Source organism: Equus asinus, chromosome 2 (assembly GCF_041296235.1).
Source record: "Equus asinus isolate D_3611 breed Donkey chromosome 2, EquAss-T2T_v2, whole genome shotgun sequence".
Lineage (NCBI taxonomy): Eukaryota > Metazoa > Chordata > Mammalia > Perissodactyla > Equidae > Equus > Equus asinus.
Window position 1 is genome coordinate 96,637,082 of NC_091791.1, and position 13,944 is coordinate 96,651,025.

The window sequence follows — 13,944 nt, forward strand, 5'->3', positions numbered from 1 at the left end:
GACCGGATGGGTTGCTGCTTTGTGCCTGGCGCTGTTCTGTATCAGCTCCTCGGGAGTCCCATCTCCCGTCTGGCCAGTTCTGGGCACGCCAGTCCCGGAGACCCCTGAAAGCGGAGGTCTTACTGAGATGGGGCCACCCTGAGCAGCCCTATCTAGCCAGGCGGGAGCCTGGCCTCCCAAGGACCTGTCTCCCTGGGCCCCCTGGATGTCCTGGGCATCTGCTGGCATCGGGGCAAACGTGTGAGCACTGGAGTAGGAGTCAGAAAACACGCATCAGGGCCAAGCCCTGAGAAATGGTGCTCTTAGTCACTTCACAGCTCTGTGTTTTGACTTGTTTTCTTTAAAGGAAAATACGGGGACGTGAACGCCTGTCCCGGTGTGGCCTGCTTCTTGAGACTCAGTGCAAATGAGAGAACGTGTGAGTCAGTAAAATGCTGTGCAAGCGAAGGACTGGGGCTGCCCGGGACAGGCCCCTGGGTGGACTAATTTCCGTGGAGATTTAACATGGATCTGCGATTGTTAGCTGTGCTGTTTGCGGTGTTTGGGGAAGACAGAAAACATTGTTTTCTGCACCCGTGGTCGCTGCAAAGAGCTAGCTGCGGAGAGCCAACCTCACGTGTGAATTGAAGCTTCGTGGGGCTCGAATGGAGGAGCTTTCGTTTTAGGACTTCCTTGCTGGTTCCTGAAGACCCCTCGGCCTGGAACCTGGAATCCTGGGCCGCAGTAGCGTCCTCAGTGGCCCTGTTTGAGCTGGGGGAGGGAGGGACCTGCAGACGGGAGGTGGCACTGGGGGCCCGTGGGCTCACCCACAGCTGCATCCCGTTCTTAGCCTCGCCCCACTCGCTCACCCAATTTGCCTGGTCCCCCAAAGAGGCTTCTCGTGTCCCGGGCCTGTGGGCAGTGCTGTGCCCATCGTGTCACCCCTCCCGGTCCTCCCGGAAAGCCACTTTCTCCTTCCCCAGGTTGATCCAAGTGTGTCACCTGGCTGCTGGCTGGGGGACCAAAGCAATTGCCTGATTGGAATTGTCACTGTGTGCATGCCTGTGAGACGTGGCGATGGGGTGTGAGTCTCCGTGGCCTCGTGGCCCAGCCCTGGGTGGGTGGCCGGTGAGATCCCGTGGGAGTGGGGGTTGAATCGAGTCGCACCTTCCATTGCTAGATCCTGCTCATCTTTGGCATTTCCAGTAAATCTAAAGAGCCGATACAGACGGCATCTCACCGTTCTTGTCTGCTCTGGGGTTCGACGACATTCAGAAAGGGATGCACAAGGCAACAGGCAGGACACGAACTAAGCCTGTTACTTCTCAGGGTGACTAGGATGGCACACTGACGCCCAATGAGATGCAGCAACGAAAGGGACCAGCATGATGATCAGGACCCCAGATGGGGCCGAGGGTTCATTGCCGGGAAACAGACGCTTAGCTTCCTGGTCCCTGGAGAAGCTGCCGGAGTCCCTTCACGTGTCCCCATGGAGGCTGGTCTGGGTGTGACTGCTTCCGTGTTGCGTCCGTGGTCTTTCTTTGCTGGGTCTTCCCTGTCCAGAGCTTGGCAATCGGGCATGGAGAGGTGACCAGACCTAGTGGCCCTGTGGCCCGGCTCTCGGAGCATTTTCCCCACAGCACCCTGCACTCAGGCGCCTGGGCCTCTGTCTGGTCCTTTCCCAGCTGAGTCTCCTTCCCAGATAAGTCACCCCCTCTGGGCCTCGGTGCCCTCCATACGACGGGACACACCACTCTTCCGTGATGCTGCCGTGATCCCTGAAGACTGTGTCCATTCGATGCCAATGCAGCTTGGCACGCGTGGGCAGTGCTGGCGATTTCCCCTTACCCTCCCCCGCCCCTGCTGGTGCGTTCTCTTGGCGCAGCCGTCCGCCCTCTGTGTCTCACCCTATTCCTCCTTGTTTACTCGCTCTACCACCGGGCCCCGCCCGTGCCTGCGAGCATGTCTCCAACCCAACCAAAACCAGTATTGCAAGTGCTTAAGGTGTTAGATTGTGTCTCCCAAAGCGGCCCCAGCTCTGTTCTCCCTCCCCTCCCTTCCCCGCCGGGCAGGCTCGCACCCGGCTCTGGTGACCATTCAGCAGAGGGACGTTGTTCGACTTCCGAGGCAAGGTCAGAAAAAGGATGTGGCCCCTTGTCTGCGTCTCATTCTCTGCAGAGACTCCCCAGCCACCGTGTTGTGAGGAGGCCAAGGCCGCAGGAGAGGCCACCAGTGGGTGTTCAGCCACCCTGCCGGGCTCCCAGCCCACAGCCAGCGTGCGAGTGCGCGACCTTTGAACCTTTGAGTTGCTCCTGCTGACACCAAGTGAGCAGGATGAACTGTCCACACTGCCCCCCTGAGCTCTGCCCATGTTGCCCATTCATGAGAAAAACAAATGTCACTGTTTGTGGTGGACGGCCACACAGTTAAAGTCCTGGGAAAATCTGCAAAGCGGGACACGGGTTTCAGATCAAATGGTAATAAATCCTCTTTATTTACAGTTCTACATAATATGAGCATCGCGCTCTCTCTAGACATAGTCTGTAGTTGTGTCAGCCCCAGTGTGACGCCGCCCTTACCTTTGGGACAACCCTCTTACAGGGGGTGTCCCAGAGGGTCCAGAGCAGAGCAGCAGCCACCATGAGGCCCCCGTGTGCTGTCCCCCACCGGGCATGGTTAGCAGTGACCCTGAGAACGAGCGGCCGTGAGGAGCCGCGTGCTGTTGGCCTCGGCGCTCCGCCTAGGAGTCACCAACGGCTGTGGTCCCCTTGGACTGAAGGCTTTTCCTCCTGATGACGATCGTGACGGGCCCGTCGGGCAACGCCTTGATGACGTTCCAGGCTTCAAACCGCGTGAGGCCCTGCACGGCAGTGCCGGCCAGGTGTAAGATCTCGTCTCCAGGCTGGACCGTCTCACTCTGCTCTGAGGCCGCCCCTGAGATGAGGGAGGAGAAGAAAATGGGTCCCACAGGTCAGAGGGCAACAAGGGAAGTCGCCCCCCGCACTTGGTCTCCGAGGAGCCAGGACAGCTCGGGAGGGTGCGGGGTCCCCATCCCTCGGACAGTGGTTCTAAAATGAGTCGTCTCATAAAATGGGGACTCAGGGGTCAACACCCCAGGCTCTAGCTCTCTGTGGCCTTTGGGGAAGTGTCACCCACACTGTCCCCAGAGAAGGGAGACTCTGGGCAGCTCCACGCAGAGGCTGGCTGGGGAGACTTCCAAGGTCATAGCGGACTCTGAGGGACTGAATGCTCTTCCACGCCCCCTCGGACGCCGTCCCAGCATCCCACCCCTCACGTGTGGTCCCCCCTTCTAATGAGGTGGCCAGGCAACGGGTGGCCTGGAAGGGAGCTGCTGGGATTTTCACGCAACAGTCTTCACGGCGCTTTTGGCTCTGAACAGCCTGGAGAAGACCCCTGGGCCCACGTAAATAGGACATGACCATACTTGGCTCCCGCTCTCCCAAAGCTGCCCGTGGGAAGAGAGCTAAGTTACCACTTATGTCAAAAGAAATGTTCCTGTCCATTTGACACAACGATCTTCACAAATGTTGACTAAGAGCAGAAGATACTGGCACTGATGATAACAATACAGATATAGCTAACGTATGCTGGGCAATTATATGCAATAGGCATTGTGCTAACATGTTGCATTATGGCCGCCGTCCTATAAGGTACCTGCTGTTAGTTTCCCCTTTTGCTGGGGAGGAAACCAAAGACTCAGGTAACTCGCTCAGAGCTTTATGCTGCTAAGTAGTGGGGCCTGGGCTTGAGCCAGACCTTCCGGCTCCAGAATCCACGTCCCTTGGTACCACATCCCCTGCACAGGCGGACTCACCCGCACTGAGGCAAACGGGGCCGGGATGGCGAACTGACTTGCCTGAGGGCATGCTGCCAGTAGTGGCAGAACCAACACCGGACGCCTGGTCTCTTGATTTTGAACTCTGTGCTCATTGCAAATCGACCTTCAGAAGTTTAAAATGTCTGTCCCAGAACTGGGGTAAACATGGACTCCTGGGCGCATCCGAGTGCACCCCAGTGCCCTCGCCGTGTTCATGGCTGCAGCGGAGCATCCTCTAAAACAGCCACTCTGAGTGGGAACTCGGGGGCCCTAAGAGCCTGTAGACACACACCCTCCCCTCTTGCATGGATGAGGGGCCTCAGGCCAGGGGGCAGTGGTCATTCGGCACAAGCAGGGACCAGAATCGAGGCCCCTCGACTCCCCGTGCCGTGCTCGTCTCTCCACCTCTCCTTGCTCTGTGGCTCAGAGGCTCCACCTCGAGAAGCAGCAGAGTTGGGGTGGCCTCACGCCGCAGCTGTAGCCCATTCGCATTCTCGCAGGAAGACCCAGCTGACCGCCACTCAGGCAGGCTTGCACCCAATCCGTGATGATCGAATATCAGAATTCTAAACAAGGGGTAGCAGCCCACGGACCCAGGACTAAGGCGAGGCCGGTGGGGCCGAGGCGTGCAAGTGGAAAGTCGGGCTCTGTCTTTATTTAAAACTTGGATATTTTGTGGGGCTGGCCCCGTGGCCCAGTGGTTAAGTTCGCGCGCTCCTCTGCAGGTGGCCCAGTGTTTCGTTGATTCAAATCCTGGGCGCGGACCTGGCACTGCTCATCAAACCACGCTGAGGCAGCGTCCCACATGCCACAACTAGAAGGACCCACAACTAAGAATATACAACTATGTACTGGGGGGCTTTGGGGGGAAAAAGGAAAAAAATAAAATCTTTAAAAAAGAAAAAACTTGGATGTTTTGTTTCTTATGGGCATTTATCTTTTAAGAATAGCGCATTGAAATAGTATTTGTCCTGATGGCTGAGTATGTCGGGGCCACCTTACATTTTGCACCACAGAGGGTGGTGCCTCCCTTGCCCCCCTGCCCCATGCCCCAGCCCTGAGCCCAGGGCTCAGTTGCTTACGAGGACCCAGCAGAATAGAGGGTTTAGCAGGATGTCAGAGCCAAGGAGAAAAGAAGTGAGTCCTTAAGAGGCCGGCCTGCCTCTCAGGGGGCACAGGAAGCCGACACGGCCTTGCAGGTGCCCGGAAGCTTCTGAGGGCTTGCCCCCGCCCTCCCCCACTGGGGGAGAATGCCGACAGCTAGGTACACACACCTCACCTTTGAAAATCCGGTTAACGGTGAGAGGCTTGTCCCCGTGCAGGGAGCCCTTCCCGCCCTCCAGGCTGAAGCCCAGCCCCGCGGAGGTCTTCTCCAGCGTCACCGTGCAGACCGTGGCCTCCGCTGCAGAAGAACACAGGGCTTTGGTCGGGACACCCTCCCCTCCCGGCCACTGGTGCCCAGGCCTCAGGCGAGCCCGCTGTGCTCCTGCACACCTGCGTGCAAACACAGTCCCGCATCTCGGGCCGCACGCGATGCTGACCACAGGTCCTTGGGGCCACAAATTACTGAACGGCCCCCCAGGGCTGGTGCCAGGGGCCCCCGCGGAGCTGCGAGCACTTACTGGACTCTGCAGGAGTGTCGCTGGCCGCGGAGGCTGAGCCCACGGAGTCGGTGGAGTGTCTCAGATCGGGCACGGCCTCCGGCGTTGGCTTCCGGGTGACGATGACGGCCTGCCTAGGGTCCCGGGCTTGGCGGAGGATGGCCAGGGCGTCATTGTGCGTGGCGCCTTTGAGGGACTTGCCGTTGATGGACAGGACCTCGTTCCCCTTCTGAATCGTGCCTTCCTGGGCGGCCAGGCCGTTCGGGAACACTTTGTGGACCTGAGCAAAGTGAAGGGTGGGGACCGAGATCACCCACCTGGGGCCCAGATTCTCGCTGGAGGAGGATCTGGACCCATCAGTCAAACCGAGCAGACTCTCAGGCCAAAGAAAACAAAACTGTGTGCTGGCTCAGGACTGCTGTCACAGGGGCCAGCGTCCCCGCTTCTCTACCCAGAGCAGAGACTCCAGCAGCAACGGCTAGGTGGCCCTCAGAATCCTTCTCAACCTAGCGTCCTAGACTAAGTCACTGCAATCCTAGCTGACATTCAGTGGAAATCTTTGGTCCTACCCGTTCCAGATCCACGTTTCCCAGAGTAGTTTTCGTGAAGCACCGTTTCTGTGCCATTTTATAGGTATCGTATGAGAAAAGGTGTCTCAGGTCTAAGAAATTTGAGAACGCTGGATAGAACAACAGCTCTGAAAATGCCTACAGTTTAAAAATAACGTCTCAGAGACTCTACCGTGCAAATTTGCATGACGCCACGCTAAGGACGGGTAGTATCATACAGCGGTCCCCAAAAGTGTTCCCGCAAAGAATCGCTTTTTTCAGAAATTCTCAGGCCCCATCTTCTGCAGAAGGCATTTTTGAGAAACAGGATCCTGGGAAGTCTAGACATTTTTAAAGCGCCTGCCCAGGAAACTCTGATCCTTTAACTCCAGTTAAAAGGGTCCTGGTCCTCTTGCTACAAAATATGTGGGATAAAAACAAATCTCATGTCTTTCGTCAGCCTTTGAGGAGGTAAATTCTGACATGCACGATTAAGAGGACTGAATGAAAGCTGTGTGGGCAATCCCTAAACTGTGCCACACGCTGCTTTGCTGGTGTCATGTGAACAAGCGTCTTTATTTCTCCGAATGGTTTCAGTGTTGGAAAAATTCTGTTATGGGGTCAGACGCGGTTCAGGTCCCCAGGCTGTAAGACCCAAGCAAGCGTGCTGGTCTGCACCCCCTGTCCCTCCTCCAGAAGCACAAACCCCGCCAGCTCCCCCTCCTGAGGGCCGGGGGAACGTGAATTTAGACCACACGTCAGTCAGCGAGCGCCCGGCGTGGCCCTTGGCCTTGGGCAGTGGCTCAACGTTAGTTCCCTTTTAACAAACTGGAAGGAACAAAAGTGCTCACACATGGAAGGGGAAAGAGGAAGCCCGGTGCGTGCACTCGGCCGGTGCCTGTTTCTGCTCCTGGTTTACGAGTGGCTGCAGCGTCTGGGGGTAGCTGGCCACTTGGGGTGGAGGGAAGTGGCTGCTCCAGGGCAGACCCACAGATCCAAGTGCTGTTCTTTCCGCAAATAGAAAGTAAACTGACAATGAGAAGCCTCTTCATGATGCTCTCCCGTGTGCTCAGAGGCAGAAACAGGTCCTTATTGGTTTATGTGCTTTGTTGTGGCAGAGAGCTTGCCGCAGAGAAGAAAGTTGCTCCCCTGACATGGCCGACAGAAATGGCCGGGTCACCTCTGCGAGGGGCGCGGTGTGCTCACTCTGGGCTGACACTGTGTCGGGAGGGTCTGTCTTCAGCGGGGCAGGGAGACTCAGATGAGCCGGATGAGGAAGGCACTGAGACAGCACAGCTGCGGGACGAGCTCTGCTCCGTCCGAGAAGCTGGGAGGACGGGATGCATCGGGGTCGGGTACGGCGACCTGAAGAGGGGCCAGAGGGCAGCAGCCAGTGCCACTTGGGTTGTGTGGGCCAGAAGAATGGGGTCCACAGGAGAAGACGCTGACCTGCCCACGCCTGCCCCAGGCTCTCGCAGGTCCTGAGAGATCGGGGGGCTGGGCCTCGAGATCCGAAGCCTCAGGGTGTGTCCCAGGCTGTGCTCTGTCAACAGGTTACAAGACTGCTGCTGTTCTCTCCACTGTGGCCCCATGGCCCTCAACCAGCCATCGGATCAGCTTCCCAACTGTCTACATCAATATCCCCACTCTCCAAGGGGGCAAAACCAGGACAGCAGCCTCCTAGACAGGACCTACCTTCCCGAGGCCCCTCTCCATCAGCGGAGGCCCCTCTCCATCAGCGGAGGCCCCTCTCCATCCCAGTGTGCTGTGCTGCCCATCACGTCCAGCTTTCAATCCCGGCCGTGCAGCCTCCCATAACAGCCCCGTGGTCACAAATCTTTCTTGTCTGATGTTTGGAGGCTGACAGGTTTCGGGTCTTCATCTCCAAAGGAAGAGACTTGACACTGAATAAAATTTGCTTTGAACTGTTTTCTTTTTGTTGTTGTTGAGACGGAATTCATATGACATCCAATTCACCTTTTTAAAGTGTACCATTCCGTGACATTTAGTGGGTTGAATTTTGAAAACGTCCCTCCGGACAGACCCTTCGGAAATGCAGGTGTTGGGGCTCCAACTGGAGAAATTCCGATTCACTCACTCTGCAGCGAGGCTGAGACACCTGTAATCCTTTTCAAAGCCCCACAAGGCATTCAATGGACTTCTTTTGGTGTCTTAAAGTTGTCTGGGGCATGCCAAGACCTTCTTGTTAAATTAAGGGCCACGAGGAGGGTTGGACAGGGTCCCACGGGTGATGGTTACTACACTTCTTGAAAAGCGTGCATCCCGACGGCTCCCCTTAGGTCCTGCCCTCACTGCCTGCCCAGAGGCCTGGTGTCGTGCATTCCCCTGGTCCCCGGCACCAGGCCCCTTCCTGGCAGGGGCCCCCCTCCCAGGGCCAGGGCCTCTGGCTCTGACACGCCCCCTGTCACTGGCCACTCACCGTGATCACCTTGTTTTCCAGATCCGCTCCTCCCGCCAAGCTGAACCCGAGGCCGGCCCCTTCCTCCTTGTGCAGGATGGTGACGTGGATGCTGTCTAGTTGCTGCGGAGGGAGGTACATACGTTAGAAAACATTTGACCACAGCAGCATGAACACATTAGGCAGCATGTTAACGTCAGGCTGCTTTGGTCTCGAACCCCAGCTTGGCTGTGCTCCCAGTTACGTCACCTCCTCAGACATGTCTGTCACCTGTAAAGACAGGATATGTACCTTCTGGAGTCTTGGGAAGCTTAGAAGAAAAGAAAAACGTGTGTAAATCCACACGTATATATATATTTTTCTCCTACTCACCCCCCCCCCAAACACCCACACTTGTACCGACAGCGCCGGGAGCCACTAAGTCGGCTGGAGGTCCCAGCGTGTTGGACTGCAGCTCTGATGGTTCAGCGTGGGACGGATCAGCCTGTAGGGTGTTGGGCCAGCAAACCCAGGGGTCAGTGCTGTCCTGCTCCTGCCCTCTCCCTTCTCCATGGGGCACGGCAGCAGCGTTTAGGAGCCCAGCTGCCACCTTGCTCCAGAACACGTGCACACACACATGTACACACACAAGCCCGCCCAGGCACACGGTCCCTCCCAGCCTGGACGTGGGCTCACCCAGAGCCAGAACAGTCCCTCCGCACGTCTAAAGGCAGGGACTCCCATTCTGGTCTCCATCTGGGGTCTCAAACTCAAGCGCGCACGGGGGCAAGGCAGACCACTTAAATGCACATGGTGGGCAGATGGGGGACGTTTAGGGGTGGGGGGACCCGCAGAGAACTGGGGGGCACATCTGCTCCAGGACCAGCTGCTGCTTGTGAATGCAGACCCGGTGCCACCAGACCCTTCCCTTTGAAAGAATGAGAGAACCCAAAAATCCAGGTTTTATAATACTTCGAATCTAATAATTTTTTAAAAATCACTGTGCACGCCAGATAAAATACACCTGCAGATCCACTTGGCTCTCAGACCACCAGTTTGCACCTGGGCACTGGTGTGTGGCCTTACTCCCTCTGGCACCACCAGAGCTCCTGCCGTGAGGCTGGCTCTATGATCCTCTGGTTTGGAGGCCCCAAGACCCAGAAGGGAGGAAGGGACCAGCGGACCTGCTGCCGGCCTCTGCTGCAGTACTGGAACACTCTCCCAGTAACACCCGAGGCAGGACGGCTCCTTGTGGCTTACTCAGCACCGTCCTCTGTTATTTAATTTGAACAAGGCCCTGGGGACGTGGTGCTCCCAGGGTGACGTGCAGGAGCCACGGTCCAGGGCACCTTGTGTCCCTCAGGCTCACCCACACCCCTGAGCTGGGGGAAGACCAGCTCTGTTGCCTCCTTATCTTCTCATCCCAGGCAGGATGATTCCAGCGCAAGACGCCTGCACAGACGCAGGCAGCCCCGGAGGGAGCCAGCCGCCAGCTCGTGCCTTCGGCTGGGGTCTGCCTGGCCACTTCCTCTCCACACGCACCTTTGGGTAGGGCCCAGAAGAGCGTGGGAAGTGGGACTTTCAGAATGACTAGGCTGAAGTGCGGGGGCCGTGGCGAGCCCTGGGATCGGTCGCTCTCGGTGTGGAGGGGAAGTCCTCTGGGTGAGAGTCAGAACCACGCTCCCACGCTGCCTCTCCCTGCAGACATGCGCAAGGGGGGTGGGGGGAGTGGAAATAGCACTGAAGGTGGAGAAAGAAAACCTGGGCTCTGAGACCTCGAGCTCACCTTTCTCACGCATAAGGTGGTCGAAAGGATGCAACAAGGCCATGACTGAAAGCACTCTGTAACTACGAACTCCCTTAAAGGGAGAGTCTCACTGTGCACCAGGGACGCAGCGCCCTCCACCACGGGCAGGACACAACCCAGGTCTGCGTCAGCCCCTGGGCGCTGCCATCTCTCGAGCCCCAAGGAGCCTGGGCTACTCCAGTCGCTTCCCCTCCCGCCTGAGCCGGGTGACGGCGCAGCTCACAGCACGGACCCCGTCTCCGCAGGGGCTCCCTGGAGAAACCTACCTTTAACGTTGCTTCATCCAGAACCTTCACTTCCTCCAGGAGCTTCTTCAACTCCTCGGAGCTCAGCAGGGAGATGACCGACTGGCCCGACTGAAGGGCACAGTGGTCCAAGTCGTCGGCGTCCGCGGGCTCGCTGAGACCCTCCGTGTATTCTCTCAGCTCCGAAAGGCTTTCATGGGGAGAAGCAGCAGCATCAGGGGATGAATCATGGCATTAATAAGAGCTAACGTCTAAGGCATTATCACTCTATTCCAGGCACAGGGCTGAGCACATGCGTGCATTCCGTTATTTGGTGCAACAAATCTGAGTAGATGTGGGCATCCTTCCACCACAGAGATGAGGAGATGAGGGCTCAGAGAGGGTACACAGCTTGTCTGTGGCCACACAGCTATGAAATGCCAAGATCCAGGATCCGAAATCACAGATCACGCTGTGTCTGACTCCAAAGGCCGTGTTCTAACCCTCCGCACCTGCCCCGGGGGAACTGAGGCTTGGGACTAATTTCACCCACCCTGCTGCCAGATCCAGCCACCATGCCCTGGTGCTCATCGTGCCCTCTGCCCTCCCTCACAGGTGTCGCCAGTGCCTGGCTGTCCTGCATCAGCACCTAATGACTGCAAAGGGCGCCCCCTCGGCCAGCAACCGGCCTTCCTCTTTCTTTGGAACTCATTCTGTTATCTGTAGCTATATTTTGCAGCCACACTTCACATTTTGCATGAAATTGTGGTTTCAGTAACAGGGGATCATTCGTCCCTCTGACTGATGGACCTTGACTGCTAAAGGGGAAGGGGGCCCCACAGCAGGAAAGGCCGATGCGAGCCCTGCCGTTCCAGCAGGAGAGCAGCCTCTCAGCCAGAGAGAGCAAACGCCTGGGAGACGTCACTGTAAGGACCCCGTTCTACACCAACCGGCTGGCTCCCCAGACCCCGTTCTAGGTGCGTCTCTGAGGGTCATTCCTGTCCCCTCAAGGGCTGGCTGCAGTGGCTGGAACCCGATGGGACGGCTGTTCAATGGGTCTCAAACATTTCTCAGCAGTGAGGAACAAGCCACAGAATAACAAATGCAGACTCGTTCTGATTAGAGGGGAGACCTGCCGCGGGAGACCCCGGTCGGTGGAGCCAGTCTCGCCTCGAGCTGAGGCTGAGCATGGAAGGAACCCGCTCGCAGTCAGGAAGTCACTGCCGGAGCTGGGACCGGGACCCCGACGTCCCAACGTCCCATCCGGGGAACTGAACCCCTGGACAGAGTGCAAGTGGACTCCTTCGTGGGAGGGGGGTGGGCAGCAAGAACTCCAAGGGGTCATCTCCTGGCCTCAGTCTGGGCTTCCTGAGCGACAGTGGGACATGTCAGGTTGGCATCCATCCCTAAGTCTCTGTGGGTAATTCGCCCAGGGGCCAGGTCTGCCCCAGCTCCCAGCCCCGCCCAAGCCCAGGGCCTGTGAAAACGCCTCTTAATACGGAGGCAGAGGTGTCTCACACACACACACACACACGTAAAGGAACAGATGGCACAATCCTTGAGCATCCTGGGAAACTTCAGAAGGATATGTAGGCTTATGAGAGAAAGGCGAGCAAGGAGCAGGGGAAACCGGTGCAGACACTCACTTGAGCGAGAAGCCCGTGTCCGAGGCCAGCGTTTCGGCAGAGCTGCTGGCAGCCGGGTCTTCCCCAGACGGTGACGTTGGAGAGGCCGCCTCCTTGGGGAGGCAGGCAGTCTGGCCGCAGGAGAAGGAGGACGGGAGGCACAGCAGCGACTTCATGACAGCGGAGGACACCTGGCTGCTGATGGAGTAGAGCTTGCTGGTCTTCTCGTCGAACGGCTGCATCTCGCAGGACTGGGTCCTGGACAGCGGGAAGCTGCGTGCCCGCTGGCTTGGCATCTTGACCACGGTGACCCGAGACCCCTCAGGCGGTGTGGACGGCAGCCTCGAGAGGGGGTCGGGGTCGGCCAGGAGGGCTTTCTGACTGGGCTGCCGCACCGGGGCGGGGGACCCCGACCCACTGGGGTCACCAGCCTCCGAGGCTGCGGGGGAAGCGGGCGGAAGCCGCTCCTGCTCTGGCTGTGTCTGCTCAGCGGTGGGGGGAGCCCCTCGCCTCCCGGGGCCGGAGACCCATCCCGCCTCTTGCCTCTCAGGGGGTTTGGCCGCCTCGCCCGAGGAGGAGTGGAGGCTCAGTCTCTGAAGGCCTCTGTCGGGCGGTTGAGGGGAGCCGAAGGTTTCAAAGGAGCTGATCCTCTGTCTGATGGAGGAGGCGGCCCGTGCAGGGACCCCGGGGCGCTCCCTGGGGGCGGGTGCTGCCTGGGCTCCGGAGGCCGCGTCCGGCAGCCGCCTGGGGTCTGGAGCACGACCCCTCAGACCTTTCAAGCTTTGGCGAAACCAGGCTGGCTTGGGGGCCACGGGAGGCCCCTTCTTCACCGTGCTGCCATCTGCCGGCTTGTAAAGCTTGGGAGCTCCGTTGGGGGCGTCCAGCTTCAGCGGGGTCCCATCGGGGTGGCCCCGCGGCCCGTCTTCCTCACCCAGGCTGACGTTGGGCTGGAGCGGCAGGTGGCCGTGATTCTCACTCATGATGGGGCTGAAGAGGTTTTTGATGCAGTCAGAGATTCTAACCCAGGGGTCTTCGGCGGTGGAGTCGAGGCTACAGTCCATCCGAGCCTGCCTCTTAAGCAGGGGGTGCTTTGCTGGGGATGTCTGAGTCGCTGGGGAGCAGAAACAAGGCCAAGGCCAAGGGTTAACCTGTGAGTTTTCTTCCCAAGTCCTAGTATCAAGCTGAACAGCAACAAGGACTCTAGAGAGATCAGCAGAAGTGGTGGGCATCTGGCGGGGGGCCACTGGGCAGGGCCAACAGGCAAGACCAGAGGACCAGAGGTGGGACTTAACTTGACAGCATCCCAGCGTCTTAGAGCTGGGAGGTTGGCAGACAACATCTGGTCCCACGTCTGGCCTTTTACAGCGGAAGAATCCGACATGCAGAAGGGTGAGGGGCCACCTGCAGGCCAAGCCAGGGCGGGACCCCGTGTCTCCCGGTTCCCCACTTTTGTGTCCTTTCCATGGCACTAAGCAACCTCCCAGATAGCTCATTAAAAACTGTCAAAGTCAGCGTGAGCCTCTTAACTTTTAAGCCAAAGGTCGCAAGTTGGCGGTCGGATATGGTCTGGACCACCCGCGTCATTAAAAAGCAGCATGAACGTGGGTGCCTTCAGACGGGGCCCACTCGGCTCCACCCAGCTCCTAACCCTCTCGCACCCGCTCGGCTTTTCACACGTGTCCACCTGGCCCCTGAGGTCGTGTGAGTTTTCCGCTCCCTCCTCCCAGGTGATTAACCAGCTCACTCAGCAAGGAGTGCGCTCCAGGCCCAGAGAGCAGGGGAAAAAGCTTCCAGGCAGAAAAAAGCCGTGTGGTGGCGGTTCTCACCCTGGGCTCCACAGTGGGACCTGGACGGCCTTACAGTATTCTGACACCCACCCCTCGCCCTGACTTAATACCTGGGACACAGTGGGAGCACTGCGAGT

General features: G+C 58.3%; 1 protein-coding gene across 4 annotated transcripts in view; it reads right to left on the reverse strand.

Annotated features, from left to right (window-relative positions):
- Positions 1-2,442: 2,442 nt before the first annotated feature.
- IL16 (interleukin 16) overlaps positions 2,443-13,944 on the reverse strand; it is a 102,508-nt gene continuing 91,006 nt past the window's right edge. For 3 of the 4 annotated variants that reach the window (XM_044760336.2, XM_070494159.1, XM_070494155.1), the window contains 6 exons: positions 12,042-13,131; positions 10,438-10,606; positions 8,407-8,508; positions 5,440-5,698; positions 5,097-5,219; positions 2,443-2,913 (listed from right to left, as the gene is read on the reverse strand). In XM_044760336.2, the coding sequence (XP_044616271.2) occupies positions 2,720-2,913; positions 5,097-5,219; positions 5,440-5,698; positions 8,407-8,508; positions 10,438-10,606; positions 12,042-13,131 (1,937 nt within the window). In that variant the 3' untranslated portion in view covers positions 2,443-2,719. Of the gene's footprint in view, positions 2,914-5,096; positions 5,220-5,439; positions 5,699-8,404; positions 8,509-9,906; positions 10,063-10,437; positions 10,607-12,041; positions 13,132-13,944 lie in introns of those variants that run through there. The other variant, XM_070494161.1, reaches the window with a different exon arrangement.